At 34.6% G+C, this 20,996-nt stretch overlaps 1 protein-coding gene across 13 annotated transcripts in view; it reads right to left on the reverse strand.

Moving 5' to 3' along the window:
* Window positions 1-3,735: 3,735 nt before the first annotated feature.
* Window positions 3,736-20,996, reverse strand: part of LOC109802929 (stomatal closure-related actin-binding protein 3) — a 34,310-nt gene continuing 17,049 nt past the window's right edge. For 5 of the 13 annotated variants that reach the window (XR_014433639.1, XR_014433643.1, XM_083074078.1 and 2 more), the window contains one exon: window positions 3,736-3,898. Coding sequence is in view for 6 of the 13 variants with exons in the window: in XM_083074086.1 (XP_082930212.1) it covers window positions 3,872-3,898 (27 nt within the window). In the remaining 7 variants the exon portion in view is untranslated. The other 8 variants (XR_014433640.1, XR_014433644.1, XM_083074076.1 and 5 more) reach the window with 2 other exon arrangements.

Consider the following 20,996-nt stretch of genomic DNA (forward strand, 5'->3'; position numbering starts at 1 on the left):
GTCTTAAAGAATCTTATAAAATTTTAAAAGTCATAAAAATTCTATAAAGTCTTTTAAAATCCATAGATTTTTTTTCAACTAAAAAAGTATTTTAAAATCCTAATCCAATACACCCCCTAACAATCTTATCTTACCAAATCATCTTAGTTAATTGGTTCAAAGGAAAAAAATTAAGTACTTCCATATTTTTTAAACTCGTAATTATATTTATAAACTCTTAATAATGCCATATGTGACTGCTGGATAATTTCAATACATTTTGTTTTTGGAAAGTGAATGGATAATTTTAAAACACAAAATTGGAAAAAGAAAACTTTACATACTTTAAAGAAAATATCATCATTAATTAACAACAATTTTCTTAATTGGTTTAAAGGACAAACATTAAATACTTTTTAAATTTAAACTAACACTTGTCATTTTATAGCTATTAATTAATGTCATGCATGAACTGTCAGATGGAACTTTGAAGGATAATTACAAAACATTTTTCTAATGGACTGTGAATGGAAGATTTTAAAACATAAAAATAGAAAATCAATATAAATGGAAATATCCAATAGATAGTAATAATAGAAAATTTAAATATAGTACAAATAAAAAGAGTGAAATATATATTAAAGACAACTAATTATAATGTATAAAACTAGTATGTTTATTACTGCTATGCATTAATTATTTAAAATATATTTTATATAATAATATATACATATAACAAAAATAAACTATTTTTTTATTAGTTTTATATGTTTTATGATTCATAGGAATTACATTAAAAGTATGGTTAGAACATAAAACACGTGTATACTACTTAAACTCATCGCTATTAATTAATTAATTTCATGTTTTAAAGTGTATTTTATATACTTTGTAATTATTGTTATACTTCTTTTATAATAATAGACAATGTTTATTATATACTATTTATGAATTAATGCATATAATAATGAGTTTATCTATATTATTAATTAAAAGGAATATTTATTTGTTGTACACGTTTTTTTTAAACAATTTTATCTTTAAAATTACCTTTCAAATCTATTCTTTCTTTTTCCACCATTTTTTCAAAAACTATCTTTAAATATTACAACTATGTCTACCCAAAAACTATTCAAATATTCTTATTATTAACCACTCACTTTTATTTTACTTTTATTCTTTACAAAATATATACAGACATAGACTTTTATTCTTTACAAAATATATGGAGACACATGCTAGTATAACTAATGTATATTGTATTTGAGAGAATAATTGGATAATGTTTTCTTCTTCACCAAACTTTTGATAATGAAGATTCTACTATAATGAAATTACAGAAAATTAGTTAATTTATATACATCCTTTGTCAATATATGTTATTTCTACACTGCAACATGTAATGTATGCTTTATGTTTTATTTTTTAACATCCTATTATGTGATAATGAAAATATCATTTTCACAAAATTGGTAAATTATATAATTTAAAGAACTAAATCAGAATATTATATAATCTCTATGATTAAGAATTAATATTGTCATAAGCATATGCTTTTTATAAAAAAATTAATAAACTAAATGTAAAGTTATAACTCATTTGAATATAAGATAAAAGGAAAAATGATTAATTTAAATATAAAATTACTTTTATTCATAAACTATTCTTTGTAAATCATATTCAAAGTAATATTAGTATTTTAATCTTCATTATTTTTTACCCATATCTCGAAGCTTCAATTGATGTAATTGTTGATATTTCAAAACATATTAATAAAATGTAATATAAATTGTATTTTATAATATAAAAACTAATATTTTCATTTATTAGAAAAATTTCACTGTTGTTAATTTGATCAAAAATATTTGTCTTTTGAAATATTCATAAATGAATTACGCGAATTTTTAGCTTCCATTAAATTCTTTTGGGAATAATGATAGATATTAAAGACAATATTTTAACCATTCTAAAAGTAATAAAAATAAAATAAAATTAAACAAAATATTTTAATAAAAAGAATAAAATGTTAATAAATTGGGTTCTTAAAACATCATAACATAATATCCACACAATGGGATATGTAACTTTAAAAACAATATTTTCTTTATTCTTAAGTTGGTCATTGCAACTCAACAACACCATGCTTAAATGCTTAAAGTATTCTCAACACTCATCATCTCAACAACATCATGCATTAATTTAGCATATTCAATACAACTATATAATCACATAATCTACAACTTAACTCAACTTTCAACTAGCAACTCACAATATAAATCACCAACGTATTAACTTTCAACATATAGATTTCATTATCATGCAACATTGTCCCTACAACTTATTCAGCATCATTTAACCATAAAATAATTAAAACAACAAGTGTTCATATAACTCATTCATCATGTAAGCAACTAGCTAAATTAGAGAAGAAAATTATTTAGCTAAGTTCCCATGCTAAAGGTGAAATCTCACACTAAGTGTCAGGTTTCTAGAGAGTCATAATAATTTTAAAAAATCCTATGTTAAGCATGAAATTCACGCTTAGCTTCAACCTTCTAAAGGCTCATCCAATCCTCACACTAAGCATGAAAACTCATGCTTAGCCTCAACTTCTTAGAGGTACATCCCAATTCTCACACTAAGTATGAAAACCAACCCATATGCCTAGCCTCACAAACTCAGAAAGTCATGCATAGCTAAAGAACAACCCAAAAGTTATGAACACCACTCAAATCTCTAAAATCCTCTCAACTTCTAACTAATTCATGCACGCAACCTCAAAATCTTCCAATTATTAACAATATGCAACTCATAAATCAAAAGAAAAGAAACATGCATCAACAACATATCAAGTAGATTGTCAATTCTCAATCTTTCATCAAGAACAACAAAACCTCTAAATTTCAACATGCAACCCACTTCAAAATCAACCTCCATAACTACGAATCTAAAATATTCTATCAACATTCAACTCGTAATCCATTTAAAAACTCAACAACTCCATTAAAAAAGGATTCTAGCTTCGTTGACGACTATACACCAACTCAAATCCTTCGTCTCCACAACTCTTGATCACACACACAACTATTCAACTATAAGAATACAGTTACCCGGAGTTAGAGAGAATGAGAGAAAAAGTTTCCAAGTTTAGGCATTACAATTTTCTGCTATGTTATTGTAACTATAGAGATCTCCCAGGTTGTTATAAAATTTTTTGTTTTACTAATTTTTTACATTTCTATATAATCTATAAAGTAAATCAACAAGTGTGCCTTCCAAACAAAGATTAATAATAATAAATTATGTGTAACAATAAAGATATTATAGCATAGTCTGAGAAAAAATTCATTAAAATATAAATAAATGTTCTAGAAATTAATTTTCATAATCCTTAATTAATAATGTGTGTATATATGTGCACATGCTTGTAGAAGTGAATATAAATTTAAAACTGAAATTAATTAATTAATTAATTTTATAATTTATTACATTTTTATAAATAAATAAATTTAATTGAAATTTTTATTTTTATTCACAATATATTTATTTTTAGTTTTTAAATTAAAATAAAAAAATATTATTAAAGTAAAATAATAAATAATTTTTTAACTAATAAAAAATAATTATTAATTTTTTAAAAGGCTATTAAAAGTTAGAAATAATTACTACAATAATATTATTTTTATGAAGATGGATTATTATTTGCAGATAATATTAAATGAAAAATTATTGCATATTTATAACAAAGTTGTTCACTTAATTATAAAAAGTCCCATAATATATATAACTGAAAGTAGGAAAATAATACCTTATACAATAACTAGGTAGTCAAAAGCTACCAATCAACTAACTAGCTACAACGTCAGCCCTCCTCCTGAGTCCCGAAGCTCACCTAGTCTAGCAGAGCACCTATCTTGATCTGCTCGAATACCAAGATATAGTCATCGAAGTCCCAACCACATAGGGAAAACATGTTAGGGTAAGCTCACAACAATAATTATAAAAAAAAATAGCATCAACATATAATAAACAACAATATAATTCTACTTTCAACAACTAGGTAGTCAAAAACTGCCAATCAACTAACTACAACGTCAGCCCTCCTCCTGAGTCCCGAAACTCACCCAGTCCAACAGAGCACCTATCCTGATCTGCTAGCATACCAAGGTATGGTCATTGGAGTCCCAACCACATAGGGAAAACATGTTAGGGTAAGCTCACAACAATAATCATAAATAAAAAATAGCATCAACATATAATAAACAACAATATAATTCTACTTTCAACTTGCAACTTAAAGAAACACAACATCTACAACAATAGATATACAATATCATCTACTAGCAACAACTTTCAACACATCGCACTTTATTCAAATTGGCCGCTTGTAATCGGTATAGCTCGGCCTGGCCCCTATACCGTGGTCGCTTCATACACGTGTGCCTGGATCCTGCCCACACACGGGACCAACCAAGTCCTAGAGGAGAACAACACATCATCCACTCCAAGGGACAACTTTCCAAGGAGGGTTTTTAAGCAAATTGAGCTCTCAGAGCACCACAACTATCACAATCCGCACAATGGGATGAACAACTTTGAAAACTTCTCCTTTAGTCCTAGTGATCAACAACTCATCACAACACAATCACATAGTATTTATCAAAATAGCTCAACTATCAACTCATTCATACAATATTATATACAACTTGAATACAACAACCCATGCAACATCAACTAATAAGTCGTCACGCATATACAACTAGGAGATCTCCAACAACTAAGGTTGAGCAATCTAGGTGGCATAAACCCTATCGAATATAGCGTTTGACCTATCTTAACCAGGTCAGGTATAGGATATCGTTAGGAACTCCGAAGAGAACCATGTATAGACATAAATAGGCGATTGCTCAAGTGTGCCACTTAGACTCGGAGGTCCAGTACTACTGTCAGGTCAGAAAGGTTTAGGTATAAACCTACCACGGCCTTGACTAGCATCACCAATCTACATATGGAGTTAGCCCACCCACTATCCTCCAAGTACCACGTACCCTCCAGTACCTAGTCAAAGACTACATCTCTAACTAGATACCTTACTCAAATTGGTCATTCAACCAAGACATGGATCGACTACTTCCATGTCGCCCACACAGTACTAAAGGATTCAACTTTAAAACAACTTTCAACTTATCTTCTTAGTACTATGTATCTCAAAATAGGACATATATCTTCACCATATCTCCCCAACTTTTCAACTTTACAACAATAGGAAGCTTTACAACTTTACAACTATATAGGCATCATAACAACTTTACAACTATAAGCATCATAACAACTTTACAACAATAGGCATCTTTACAACAATAAGCAACTATAGTCATCAATCTCAACTTTAACAACTTTAAGGAAACTTTCAACTTTACAGAAATAGGCATCTTTACACTACTTAATTAAACAACTAGAACAACTATAGTCATTACAATATCAACTTAATGCAACTTAACAACTTTACAACAATAATCTACTTCAACTTATACATCTCAAATTATTAATAATTCAACGATAGACAACATGTAAACAACTGAGTTTCATCAACCACACAACCTATAAACAACTTAAGCCAACAACTACTCAAATCATCTTCATCGGACAACTTAACAACTTTATAAACAACTTCAACAATATACAACATATTCGACACAAATTACAAATCAACCAACATATTTAAAGTTCATCTATCATGCCAACTTACACAATGCATAAAGCTTCCCTAACCTGAATATTGGCTCTGAATAGCTAGCCAAGAATTCGGGAATAAGAAAAACTTTCCTCCGAGCTCGACTCCCGAACTTCAATCCTTCAAAATCAAGCTTTCTAGCGGACCAGAGTCCTTCTCTCTAAACTTCTCTCCCTTCCTCTCCCTCTTTCTTTCCCTTTCTCTCCCTCCTTAACGCCTATTTATAGAGGTCAAGAGTGGTCAGAACGGCCCTTTTCGAATCTAGAACGGTCCGTTCTGGGCTCCTTTATCATGTGTAAAATTCACATGCAGAATAGCCTGTTCTGAAACCAGAACAACCCGTTCTGGAGTTGAATTTAACTCGTAACAATCACGTTTGGAATGACCCATTCCAGTCTAGGATTTTTAGGCCAATTTAGTAGTTTGGAATGGTCCGTTCCAGTTTGGAAACGACCCGTTTTGGGCTACTAAATCACCCATCACCTTCTGAAATACTTACTACGTTACAATACCCCCAAACAAATAGGAATTTTCGTCCCCGAAAATAGACTTACTTGGAAATAAAGAAGGATATTGCTCTCTACACTACTGCTCAATCTTCCTATGTAGCCTCACCAGTAGCTGCATCCCAAAGAAACTTCACCAATCCAGTGGACTTGCCTCTCAACTCCTTCAACTTGAAATCAATCACAGCTACCAGTCTCTTCTCATAAGTCAGATTCTGCTTGACCTGAATCTTATCCAACTCAACTACATGACTCAGGTCATGAACATACTTCCTCAACTGTGAAACGTGAAACACATGTGATAAGTGCTATGATTTCATTAAGTTTATGGCCTAGTTTGAAGCACTTATATCAATTTTCCTTGCTTTAGACTTTGTTTTTAACTCAAAACATATCTAAATTGTTAGGTGATCACATTTTGTTTTTGAATCATGTTTTTAGGTAACTTACAAGTATTTGGTTGTTGTTTTGTAGTTTAGGAGAAAGCTAGGAAAGAAGGAAGGAAGTCAAGCACAAAGTGGTGAATTTGAAGTTGAAGGAATTTTTGGTTAAGTTCCCAGGCTAAGCCCCAGATCCACGCTTAGCCTCAGCATGGCAGAGAATCCCTGAACAGAATTTTGATCCCCACGCTGAGCGTGGAACTGACGCTTAGCGTGGATTGTGCTGACATGTCATTATTCACATAAGACAAAAGCTTTTATGACCTAAAAGTGGGATTTTCGAGAGAAGTAAGGAGGATCATTCTTGGACTTTGTGTGGCGGCTGGAGAGCTCTAGAACCTTCAAGATCAAGCTTCTTCCTTTCTTCATCATTTGTAGAGTTCTATATGTCTATGTGTAGCTAAACTCACCCTTGTTGGGGTTTGATGTAACTAAATCTATTCTCATGTGTAAACTCTAAGCTATCAATCTAAGTTGTTATTCAGTTTTATTGCTCTTTTTCTGTGCATAATGCTTGTTATGGCTTGATCACCCTTAACTTGAACTTAAGGTTTTTAAGAGATTGAGAAATGATTTTAAACCTTTGACTTGAAATAGAGCAACTAATGGTGCTTATTGCTAGAGATAGAGTAAATGCCATTGGTCTTTCTTAGCTCTTGTTTTTAAAGCTGGTTTCTAGGTTAAACTATGCAAGAGATTGATAGTTTAAGCTAGTAACTTAGATGCCAACTTGTAAGAGATTAGGGTTGGTTACTTTTGAGAGTGATTGATAAATTCTAAATAATAACTATTGTGAACTTAGTGATAAGCATGAGAGGAAGGTTTAGTGAAGTCAAACCCCAACAATTTATTAATATTGCATTAGAATCAAGTTTTGCGCTCTAAGTGTTTACCAAAACACCAAAAAGAATTGTTATTGCTTGTTTACATTATTTACTGCAGCAAATCAAACTCTTATTGTTTTTCGGTAGCTTAGTTATTATACCAAGTGAAATTGCAAAGTGTTGCGCAAGTCCCTTGGGAGACGATACTCATACTTTCATTGAACTACGTATACGATTTGGTACACTTGCCAAACGAGATAACAAGTTTCTGGCGCCGTTGTCGGGGACTTGCGTCTCAATTCTTAGGCAAAGTCACTTGGATTACTAATCTAGGCTGTGATTCATTTATTCTTTTACATTTTGCAATTACTATATTCCTTGTCTTTTAATTCATTGTATTTGTGTTGCTGACTGTTTGTTGTAGCTTTGTGATTCTGGTTTATGCGAGGTACTGTTCCTGCTAGTGATTTAGCTTACGACCCAGAAATTGAGAAAACAGCTAGGAGGAACAGGGGAGCAGTAAGGAAGCAAAGGTTACTAGCCAAGCAGGCACAACATAGAGAGGCTACTTCGTCCTTTCTCAGTCCTTCTTTATCTGAAATCTTAGAGGAAGTTGAAATGGCAGAGGAAAGACCAAGAATTACTCTTGGTGATCATGCAGCTGCTACTGGTACTACTCATTTCTCTAGCATTGCCACTCCTGCAATCGCAGCACTAATTTTGAGATGAAGCCAGCACTGTTGAATCTGATTCAGAACAACCAATTTGCGGGCCTTGATCATGAGGACCCATATCTGCATCTCCATACTTTTGTTGAGCTTTGTGGCATAGTGAAGATACATCAAGTTCCTGAAGAGGTGATTCGGATGAAGTTGTTTCCTTTCTCACTACTTGGGAAAGCTAAGATGTGGCTCAATGCTCTACCACATCAAAGCTTAACCAAGTGGTCTGACATAGAGACAAAGTTCTTGGCAAGATTCTTCCCTTTTGCTAAGATAAATCAAGCAAAAAGTGAGATTGTCACATTCTCTTAGAAGCAAGATGAACTTCTATCCGAGGCTTGGGAGAGATACAAATCCTTGTTGAGGAGATGTCCAAGTCATGGGTTTGATGACCTTACTCAGGTTAATATTTTTCTGGGTGGATTACAGCCACGGGTGAAAATTCTATTGGATGCCTCAGCTGGAGGTAGTATGCGTTTTAAAACACCGGAGGAGGCTATTGAGTTGATTGATGCTAGGGCAGCAAATGATTATGATCTACCAGCTGAAAGGGAGTCAAGACAGAAAAGAGGAATTCTAGAGTTGGGATCTCAAGATGCTTTATTAGCTCAAAATAAGCTCTTGTCCCAACAAATTGAGGCTCTTACCAAGCAAGTTGCTCGGATTCCACAACAACTACAATCCACTCAACATCAAGTTCTAAGTTGTGATCTTTGTGGGTTGAATCATCCTCACGGGCAGTGCATTGATACTTTCCCATCTCATGGAGAAGAGGTGAATTACATGGGAAATCAAGCTCGACAAGGAGGAAATTATGGTGGTAATTATGGGAAGAATTGGCAATCACACCCTAGCACAGGGTGGAACCAGAATGATATTGCTCAATCTAGTAGACCTCCTATGCAAAGGCCCAACTTGTATGACAGGCAGACTAAATTAGAAGAAACATTGAATCAGTTCATGCAAGTCTCAATCTCTAACCACAAGAGTACTGAAGCATCTATAAAGAATTTGGAGATTCAAATGGGGCAGCTGGCCAAACAATTGGCTGAAAATTCTGGTGGAAATTTTTCAGCCAATACTCATACTAATCCAAAGGAGAATTGTAGTGCAATTACAACAAGAGGTGGTAAGAGAGTGGGTGTGTTGGAGGATGAGGAAGAGCAACAAGAAAACAAGGCTGAAGAGAGAGAGGGAGGTGAAAAAAATAATGAAAAAAATAAAAAATAGAAAATGCAAAAGAGAATGTCATAGAGGGAGAAGAGTTGGCTGAGGAAGTTGTTGTTAAAAAATCAAAGAGCCAACTAGCAAGAGAATTAAAGATGAAACCCAAGGTGTCTAATACCAAGGATATGCCATATCCCCCAGCCCCAAGCAAGAAAGATAAAGAAAAGCAATTTGCACGCTTCATGGAGCTTTTTAAGAAGCTTCAGATCAACATTCCTTTCTCAGAGGCATTGGAGCAGATGCCCACTTATGCAAAATTCATGAAAAACCTCTTGAACAAGAAGAAAAAGTTCATTGAGCAAGAGATTATTGAGTTGGAAGCGGGGTGCAGTGCCATAATTCAAAAGAACTTACCTCCCAAGTTCAAGGACCCTGGAAGCTTTACAATTCCAATCACTATTGGGGACCTATCAGTTGGAAGAGCACTGCTAGACTTGGGTGCAAGCATTAACCTCATGCCCTTGTCTATGTTAGATAGAGTTGGACAGGTGGTAGTAAAACCAACCCGCATGACTTTGCAACTAGCAGACCGGTCCATCAAGTATCCCTATGGTGTCATTGAAAACATGCTAGTCAAAGTTGACAAATTCACATTTCTAGCTGATTTTGTGGTTATGGATATGGAAGAAGACTGTGCTATTCCTATTATCTTGGGGAGGCCATTTATGAAGACTGCACGAGCAATCATTGATGTTGGGGATGGTGAATTAAAATTGAGGGTCCATGATGAGGTGATCACTTTTAATGTATTTGAAGCTATGACCCATCCGAATGATAAAGGTGCTTGTTTCCGAATGGATGTGCTGGATGAGGTAGCGTGTGAGACTACAAAGAAGTTGAAAAAATCAGTTCCAGATGATGTAATCCGCTTGAAGCCACCTCCATTCTCACTGCTTAGGAAATCTAAATTGTGGCTCAATGCTTATGAGTCAGCTAAGCATTACAAGGAAAAGGTGAAGTTGTATCATGAACGAAAGATCTTAAAAAGAGAGTTTCAATCGAGACAACTTGTGCTCCTTTACAACTCCCGGTTGAAACTATTTCCAGGGAAGCTGAAGTCAAAGTGGTCAGGGCCATTCAGAGTTAAGAAAGTTAAGCCTCATGGAGCAATACAAGTAGAGGATGTTTCCTCCAAGGAGAGCTGGGTGGTAAATGGCCAAAGACTTAAACTCTACTTGGGCGGTGAAATTGAGCGAGCTTATTCCACCGTTGCATTGGAGGACCCCTGAAGCTTTGGTTTGTCAAGATAGTGACAGAAAACGAGCGTTTTATGGGAGGCAACCCATCATTCTTAATCCAAAAAAAAAAAACCAGTTAGCATGCCTTTAAATTCAGTTATTTTGTGTTAGTGTGTTCTAGGTGTATGTGCATGGTTAATCATTGTGTTTGCTTCTTAGTTGAGAAAGCATTGTGATTGTGAGGGCTTGAGGAACTTCATGTTGAGTTATGCTTGAAAATTTTGAAAATTTGCAGAAAAATTGAAATTCACGCTCAGCATGAAGTTCCAAGCTAAGCTATATCAGTGCAGAGGTAGAAGAATAGCTCTCTAGAGGTGCCACGCTAAGCCTCAGTCCCACGCTGAGCCTCAGAACTTAAACTTGAAAACTGGGAGTTCTCTCTGGAACTCCCACGCTCAGCCTCAGTCCCACGCTGAGCCTCAGAACTTAAACTTGAAAACTGGGAGTTCTCTCTAGAACTCCCACGCTCAGCCCCAGTCCCACGCTTATCCTGGGAGTTCCTTTTTCATTAAATGCTGTCACTCTCTCTCCATACGCCTATTTCTTTCCCTCTACCACTACTCAACCTCTCACAAACACTCTCAAAACCCTAGGTTACTTTCTTTTCTTCTCTCTTGTTCATCAAAGGCGCGAAGGTAAGTTCATCTCCCCTAACCTTGTGTGGTTCCCTCCATTGTATATTTCTTGGTTCCCATTCCTATTTTTCTCCAATCATCTAATCCTCCCTACCCATTTTCATGCAAACCCTTGTATCCATGGTGTTTTTGGGCTTATTTTCATGGTTGATGTTCCTTTATGATATTTGCACATTTGTGGTGGTATATTTGTGAATGGGTCTTCTTAAAACCCTTGGAAACCTTATTTTTGTGAATGCCCAGTACAAGATTCAAGTTATTTTGGTGTTCTTGGTGGTGGGTGAAGCCTTTTGGGGGCCAAAAGGGGAGCACATTGCTGCAACCCTCATGCTGAGCGTGGGCTGGGCGCTCAGCTTGTCTATGGAGTTAAAAAAAAAAAAAACCAACTTGGTTGTTCATTGTTTTGCCTGATTTTGTGTCTTGCTAATTACATTCACTTATTTTACTTTTGTAGCATGGCCAGGAGGCCATGATCAAGAGAAGGGGGGAGGTGATGCAGTTGACGATGAAGAAGAGTTAGATGAGGCTGAAGATGATGAGGAGGAAGACTAAGCTGTTTCACTTTGGAAAACTGTTTTATTATTTTGTTCTGTTATTTGCTTCTAATTGTGTGGTTTTAATGTGTTTTGAAAACTGGAAAAGCAAAAAAAAAATCAGGTGTGTATGTATCCCTTAGTGAACAAAGGTATTTTAAGACACAAGATCAAATATGTTTGTGGTTGCACTCTAGGGATGATTAGAGATAGTGTGACAATTACTTTTGTGGTTAATGACTGTGGCATGATACTTTTGAAAAGTTTTGAGCACCTTTATTAGCCCATGTGAGTTTTGGCCCCTCTTGCTGTTAGAGTGTTACCATTTGATTTCATGCGGTTGATTTTGCTTGAGTCTCTTTTGAGTTTGCATAGCATATGTTGTTTAGAGATGATCAAGGCAATTTTTCTTGTAAATTTGAGCCACTTGACCAAAAAGCCAACCTAACAGAAAAGTGAATCCATTGCACCCTACTTTGAGCCAAACAGTGAATTTATTGAGAACCTTGAAACCTTTAAGAAAAACAAAATTCTCCCACACCTTAAGAATATGAGAGCAGTCAAATTGATCATAATGGGAGAAAAGTCTTAAGTTTGGGGTATTGTGGGGTGATCATTGTTGCTGAGCATATTGATGAATGTACATGTTATGGTTGTACGTTGTGGCCATTAGTCAGCTATTATTCAGTTTCAAAAAAAAAATTCAAAATTCAAAAATCAAGAATCAAAAAGAAAAAAAAAATTCAAAAGAGAAAGTAAAAAAAAAAAAAATCAAACATCAAAAAGTGATTAAATTGTGTGTATAAGTGTGTTGTATGATCTATATGCTTTGGGTGAAGGTAGTATCTTGGGACTTCTGGGGATAGAGAAAGGAAGAAGAATTATACATGGTGATCATTAAGACTTGCTCTTCTACTCCTGTGGTGTCTTTTGTTTACCCAGAAAAACCAATTTCTTTTGTTAGCCCAGCCACATTACAACCCATGAAAGACCTTGTGATCTATGCATGATTATGTGACTGTTTGAATTTGATTGAGATGAAAAGCAAAGTTGACTTGTGTGATTCATTTGTGTAAATTTGAGAGATTCCCACCTAAATACACTTGTGTGATGAGAGAAACACTGATCTTGGTGAGGAAGAGGTTGTTCACTAATTTTCACTAGTATCATTGCCATGCTTGTTAATCCCTTTGGGAACTGTTGCAATACACTTCTGATATCAAATTGTGTGGGCACCACATTAATTGGCTGATCAAGTGTAAACATTTTTTTTTGGTGTTCAACTATTGGAAGACATGTATAGCTGTTTTGTGTGATTACCAATTTTCAAATCGTGTTCAATTAGGAGATTAGGTTGTATGCTAACTTAGTTGCTTTATTTTTCTTTGCTTGAGGACAAGCAAGATCTTAAGTTTGGGGTATTGATAAGTGCTATGATTTCATTAAGTTTATGGTCTAGTTTGAAGCACTTATATCAATTTTCCTTGCTTTAGACTTTGTTATTAACTCAAAACATATCTAAATTGTTAGGTGATCACATTTTGTTTATGAATCATGTTTTTAGGTAACTTACAAGTATTTGGTTGTTGTTTTGTAGTTTAGGAGAAAGCTAGGAAAGAAGGAAGGAAGTCAAGCACAAAGTGGTGAATCTGAAGTTGAAGGAATTTTTGGTTAAGTTCCCAGGCTAAGCCCCAGATCCACGCTTAGCCTCAGCATGGCAGAGAATCCCTGAACAGAATTTTGATCCCCACGCTGAGCGTGGAACTGACGCTTAGCGTGGATTGTGCTGACATGTCATTATTCACATAAGACAAAAGCTTTTATGACCTAAAAGTAGGATTTTCGAGAGAAGTAAGGAGGATCATTCTTGGACTTTGTGTGGCGGCTGGAGAGCTCTGGAACCTTCAAGATCAAGCTTCTTCCTTTCTTCATCATTTGTAGAGTTCTACATGTCTATGTGTAGCTAAACTCACCCTTGTTGGGGTTTGATGTAACTAAACCCATTCTCATGTGTAAACTCTAAGCTATCAATCTAAGTTGTTATTCAGTTTTATTGCTCTTTTTCTGTGCATAATGCTTGTTATGGCTTGATCACCCTTAACTTGAACTTAAGGTTTTTAAGAGATTGAGAAATGATTTTAAACCTTTGACTTGAAATAGAGCAGCTAATGGTGCTTATTGCTAGAGATAGAGTAAATGCCATTGGTCTTTCTTAAGCTCTTGTTTTTAAAGCTGGTTTCTAGGTTAAACTATGCAAGAGATTGATAGTTTAAGCTAGTAACTTAGATGCCAACTTGTAAGAGATTAGGGTTGGTTACTTTTGAGAGTGATTGATAAATTCTAAATAATAACTATTGTGAACTTAGTGATAAGCATGAGAGGAAGGTTTAGTGAAGTCAAACCCCAACAATTTATTAATATTGCATTAGAATCAAGTTTTGCACTCTAAGTGTTTACTAAAACACCAAAAAGAATTGTTATTGCTTGTTTACATTATTTACTGCAGCAAATCAAACTCTTATTGTTTTTCGGTAGCTTAGTTATTATACCAAGTGAAATTGCAAAGTGTTGCGCAAGTCCCTTGGGAGACGATACTCATACTTTCATTGAACTACGTATACGATTTGGTACACTTGCCAAACGAGATGACAACATGTTCCCCCTCAGCAAACTCCAAAGGCTTTCTCCTTTCATTAGCATATGATTTCTGTTTACTCTTGACAGTCTTCATACTCTCCTGAATCAACTTTACTTTCTCAGTAGTCTGTAGGACTAACTCTGACCCCACAACCACTGATTCACTATCTTGGTACCAACACAGAGGAGTCCTACACCTCCTACCATACAGGGATTCAAACAGTGCCATCCCGATACTAGCATGAAAGCTATTGTTATACGTGAACTCTACCAGTGGTATGACTTCCTCCCAACTTCCCAAGTAGTTTAGCACACAAGCCCTCAACAAATCTTTCAAGGACTGAATTGTCCTCTCTAAATCACCATCCGTCTATGGATGATAAGCAGAACTCAATCTCAACCTCGTGCCTAAGGCTTGGTGTAGACTCTACCAAAATTTGGAAGTGAACCTTAGATCCCTATCTGAAATAATACTGGAAGGTACCCCGTGCAACTGTATTATTTCCTTCACATACAACTGCATCAACTTCTCCAAGGACCACTTGATATTGACAGGCAAGAAATGCGCACACTTGGTCAATCCGTCAACAATAACCCAAATAACATTACTATTCCTAGCTGACCTAGGCAACCCAATAATGAAGTCCATAGTGATACTGTCCCACTTCCATTCTGGGATCTCCATCATTTGCAACAAACCACCAGGCTTCTGGTGCTCAACCTTTGCCTTCTGACAGGTCAGATAGGTCGCCACATATTCAGCAATGTCCCTAAAATTTTATCTCTACCCAACTCAAAACCAACAGCCTTCTCAATACCCAACAACCAAAAAAAATCTTCACCAACTCAGGATCTTGCAACTGCTTCAACCTAACTTACTTCAAGAACTCATTAGTTATGGTAGTCATTCTGCAACTAATGTGGTCTTGAGCCAACTCTACATAGAGATTTAAATATCTGAATTTCTCAACCAGCTCCAACTTTTTCACCATTAAACTAGACATGTGGATGAATTTCTTACTAAGAGCATCCGCCACTACATTGGCCTTCCCTAAGGGATACATCAACTGAAAGTCATAATCCTTCAGAAATTCCATCCAGCGTCTTTGCCTCATGTTCAACTCCTTTTGATCAAACAAGTGCTTCAGGCTCTTGTGATCACTGAAGATGTTGAAGCTAGCACCATAAAGATAGTGCCTCCCTATCTTCTAGGCAAAAATAACAACTGCTAACTCCAAGTCATGAGTAGGATAATTCCTCTCATGGTTCTTCAATTTTCTTGAAGCATATGCCACTACCTTCCGATTTTGCATCAACACACACCACAATCCCTGGTGAGAAACATCACAACACACCTCAAATGGCTCACTAGGATCAGGCAACACCAACATAGGAGAAGTAGTCAACCTCTTCTTTAATTATTCAAAACTCTACTCACATGTATCTGTCCAAATGAAAGGATGATCCTTTCTAGTCAACTGGGTTAGAGGCATTACTAATTTGGAGAATCCTTCAATGAACCTCCTATAGTAACCCACTACACCCACAAAGTTCCGAATATTTGTGACAGTTTTTGGGCATTCCCACTGTAACACCGACTCCACCTTAGCCAGATCAACTACAATTCCTTCTACTGAAATAACATGACCCAAGAACTTCACCTCTTTCAACTAGAATTCACATTTTAACAATTTCGTATACAACTATTTTTCTTTCAAAATTTCCAACACCAACTTCAAGTGCTCTCCATGTTTCTCCAGGATTCTTGAATAAATAAGGATGTCATCAATGAACACCACCACAAATTTATGCAAGAAAGGCCGGAAGATTCTGTTCATGTAATTCATGAACACTGTCGGGGCATTGGTCACCCCAAACGATATCACAACGTACTCATAGTGACCATACCTAGTCTTGAATGTAGTCTTAGGTATGTCACCCTCCTTCACCCTGATCTGGTGATATCCTGACCTTAAGTCAATCTTCAAAAATACCGATGCTCCCTTCAATTGATCCATTAAGTCATTTATCCGAGGAAATGTATATCTGTTATTAATGGTCAATTTGTTCAACTGTCGGTAATCAACACACAGTCGACTACCTCCATCCTTCTTCTTCACCAATAACACGGAAACACCCCATGGAGATACACTCAGCCTTATTACCAACTGCTTTTCCAACAATTCCTCCAACTGCCTCTTCAATTCAACCAACTCTGTTAGAACCATCCTATAGGGAGCAACCGACACTAGCCATGCATCAAGAATCAAATGAATGCTAAACTCAATCTTCCTAGTAGAAGGTCACTACAAGAAAAACGTAAATTTTTTACGGATATGGATCTGTCGAAAAATTTATATTTTTCGACGGATATTTCCGTAAGAAATATTCGATGGATTTATATTTCCGTAGGAAATTTTTGATGGAAATATAAATCCGTCAGAAATTTCCAACGGAAACTTTTTGACAGAAAATTTCGTCAGAAATTTCTGACAGAAAAATAAAACCGTCTGAAATTTCTTATTTTTAATTCTTATTTTTAATTTCTTATTTTTAATTTTATTTTTAATTCTAATTTTTAATTCTTATTTTTAATTCTTATTTTCTCTTTCTAAAATTGGAATTTTATTTTTAATTCTTATTTTTTATGTATTCATTTTTAACTACTTTTTATTTTTTTTAAAAAAGATAAATAATTATCTTAGGTGTCACCTACAATAATTACGTACTATTATCGTATTGATGTTTAACACCTCTATTTTTTTTAGTTTTTTAAAATAAATATTATTTATCTACCTTAAAATATTTTAGAGGGATTAAAATCAATAAAAATATTTTACTCATTTTACAAGTACGAAAAAATCTTTATAAATCTTACAAGGATGAAAAATAAAGAAAAAGATTTACAAAGACCAAAATTAAAATCACCCATCTTATAGGGACTAAAATATATTTAAACCTTCTAAAATTAATATTTTCGATCTTAACAATTATTTTAAATAAATAATATTTGTTTTTAAATATTTATAAACTACTTAGAGATGTTAGTATATTATCTTTAAAATTATAGTAAGCAAGTTCAAGTGTGAATATTTTCATATTTGTGTATTTCATGAGTTTTCTATTAAATAATTAGTGCATATATTAGTTTATTTAACATAAATAGTAGTTTCATATTTTAGAAGAAAAAAAATAAATTTTTTATTTTCTAGAAGTAATAAGCTTAAAATTACACACACAAACACACACACACACACACACACACACATATATATATATATATATAATATATGAGGTTATAATTATACCGGTGTAACTTTTACTAATTAAGTATTACGCCACTCAATAACTTTATATTAAATGTGAATTTTGTAAATCCAACCGTTAAATTGAAAGTTCATATCACTTTATACGTGTATATCAAATTTTGTTAAAATTGAACAACAACTGGAAGGTAATCAAAGTATTCATATTTTAGTGTATTTTGAAATGAATATATTACATCAATTTTGTTTTATAAAAATGAAGTATCAAATCATCTTTGATTAATATAAATTTTTTTATATATAATCTAAGAGATATGAACTTTCCTCCGAGCTCGTCTCCTGAACTTCAATCCTTTAAAATCAAGCTTCCTAGCGGACCATAGTCCTTCTCTCTACCTCTCCCTCTTTCTTTCCCTTTCTCTCCCTCATTAACGCCTATTTATAGAGGTCAGGAGTGGCCGGAGCGACCCGTTCTAAACTCTTTCATCATGTGTAAAATTTACATGCAGAATGACCCATTTTGAAACCAGAATGACCCATTTTGAAACCAGAATGGCCCATTCTGGCACGTCTAGAACGACATGTTCTGGAGTTGAATTTAACTCACAACAACCATATTTGGAACGGCCCGTTCCAGTCTAGGAATTTTAGACCAATTTAGTAGTTTGGAACAGCCTGTTCCAGTTTGGAAACGGCTCCTTCTAGGCTACTAAATCACCCATCGCTTTCTAAAATACTTACAACGTTACAGAAACCTTGAAGAATAATTTAAAAATATTTACTTTTGGACTGTGAATGGATAATTTTAAAACAAAAATAAAAAATGATCATTAAATATTAGATTATTAAATATAATTTGTTAAAGAAAAAAAATAATTTTTAACACAAAAAAATTAAATACTCTAAAGAAAATATTATCCTTCACAATATTTTTTAATTGATTTAAAGGAAAAGCATTTAATACTATTACAATGTCATAATATTTGAGGATAATATCCAAATATTTTATTGTTTGCAAAGTGAATGCACAATTTTAAACTACAATAGAAAATGTACAATAGAAAATGAGTATAGACGGAATTAACAAATATCTCATGTATCAGGATACTATTTGAAATTGTCCAAAAAAGAATAATAATTAAACATTTAAATAGAGTAAAAATAAAAAATAAAAAAGTGAAATATATTAAAGATAAATAATTAAATGTTCAAAAAAATAAAAGAAAAATGGCAAATCATATATATATAAAAAAATATGTGGGAACTGTAACAGCCCAATTTTCAATGGGCCGTAGGCCCAATTCGTTGCCCAGAACGGGCCGTTTCAAAAGTGAAACGGGCTGTTCTGGAATAAGTTAAAGGCCCAAAATTTGAGAAGCAGAACGGGCCGTTCTGGAGGGAGAACGGGCCGTTCCGGTTTGGAGAACGGGCCGTTCCAGAGGGAGAACGGGTCGTTCTGGTTTGGAGAACGGGCCGTTCTGGAAGCAGAACTGGCCGTTCTGCTGGGTTTGAGAACGGGCCGTTCTGGTTTGGGAACGGGCCGTTCCAGTTGAAAAATTTACGTAGGTTTGAAGGGCCCAGAACGGGCCGTTCCGATTTTGGAACGGGCCGTAGTGGTAGGTGGGCGAAAAATCCTATAAATAGGCCTCAAATCCTCTCATTTCTACACACCTCTCATTCTCACTCTCTCTTCTCTTCTGTTCTCTCTTTCGTTCCTCTTCTTCTCTCTGAAGACCAAGGGGAACTCAGAGGATGAGGTTCTGCTCCAGTCTTAGTTCCGATCCTTATTTAAGGAAAAAGAGGAGGTTTTGCCCAAGTTCCTATGTATCCAGGTACGGGGGAAAAAGAGATTATTTATATGTGGAGTTACATGAGGAAATTGGGTAGAAGAAGAACCCTTAGGATTATGAGCAATTTTATAATTATTTCTGTTTGAAAAATTATTGGCATTATTTGATTCTGTATGAATTTAGGAGGACGAATATATGATTTATTTGTAAAAATAATGCTCTGGGAGAGAGAACGAAATTATAGAAAAGTGCATGTAGGCTAGGTTTTGGAAAAGTTGAATTATTTCTGTTTGAGCAATTAATGATACCATTAGATTCGGTATGTGTTGAGGATTATAAATATGCTAATAATTTGTAAGAATGATGATCTGGGAGAGAGAACGAAATTGTAGAAAAGTGCCTGTGAGATAGGTTTTAATTAAGGGTTTTACTGTTTATGCTGAATTATATTAAATTGATAATTCCATTGTTTATAATATTAATTTATGAATGTTATTATTGTATTGATTGATAAGAATGAATGATCTTGATGTGAATTACTTGAGGGGTGTGTAAACCCTTATTTTGTTGGGCTTATCTGTTGTGTATGTGAGGTGGAATTGTGTACGTGATGTGAATTTGAATTATGAGATGAGATGTTGTATGAAAATGATTATGATTGTGATTATGGTGCCTCACATCAGTGACTAGGGATGGCACGGCCCCTGGGTAAGTGGTGCTACAGGGAGGGCGTGACCCTAGCATGGTGTGGGATGAGTAAGACAGTTAACACACACCACTTATGTCGATTATGGCAGCCCTGACATAGGGTTAATTGCAAGAGATTGTATGGATTGTAATTTGATTGTGGTTCCTCACACTAAAGGATCAAGGATGATACGAACCCTGGTAGTTGATGTTTCAAGGACGAGCGTACTCCCGGATGATCAGGGATGATACGAACCCTGAGTAGGTGATGCTTCAGGGACGAGCGTACTCCTTAATGACTAGGGATGGCACGGCCCCTGGGTAAGTGATGCTACAGGGAGGGCGTGACCCTGGTTTGGTGTGGGAGGCAATTAACCTGTATCACTTGTGTCAGATGTGGCGAGGTCTTGGCATAGTGTTAATTGTAAGATTGACATGAATTATGAATATGGAAATGATGTTGTAAATTGTGTAATTGGTGTGGATTATGATGGATTGAGATATGTATGTGAAATGAGATATGTTAAATGTGAATTGAGATGTGAAGATGATGAATGATTGATATATATATATATATATATATATATATATATATATATATATATATATTTTATTAAATAGTGAATTATGATGAGATTATATTGTGATGTGTTTATATGTACTTTGCATATAGATATTTTCTTTTCTCACCGTATAAACTGTGGATATTTTAGGTGAAGAAGATCCGGCTACGAGTGACATCTAGAATGTCAACAGTTAAATTATGGGAATGCTCTGA

The sequence above is a fragment of the Cajanus cajan genome, chromosome 4 (genome assembly GCF_000230855.2).
Source record: "Cajanus cajan strain Asha chromosome 4, NIPB_CcT2T_4, whole genome shotgun sequence".
NCBI lineage: Eukaryota > Viridiplantae > Streptophyta > Magnoliopsida > Fabales > Fabaceae > Cajanus > Cajanus cajan.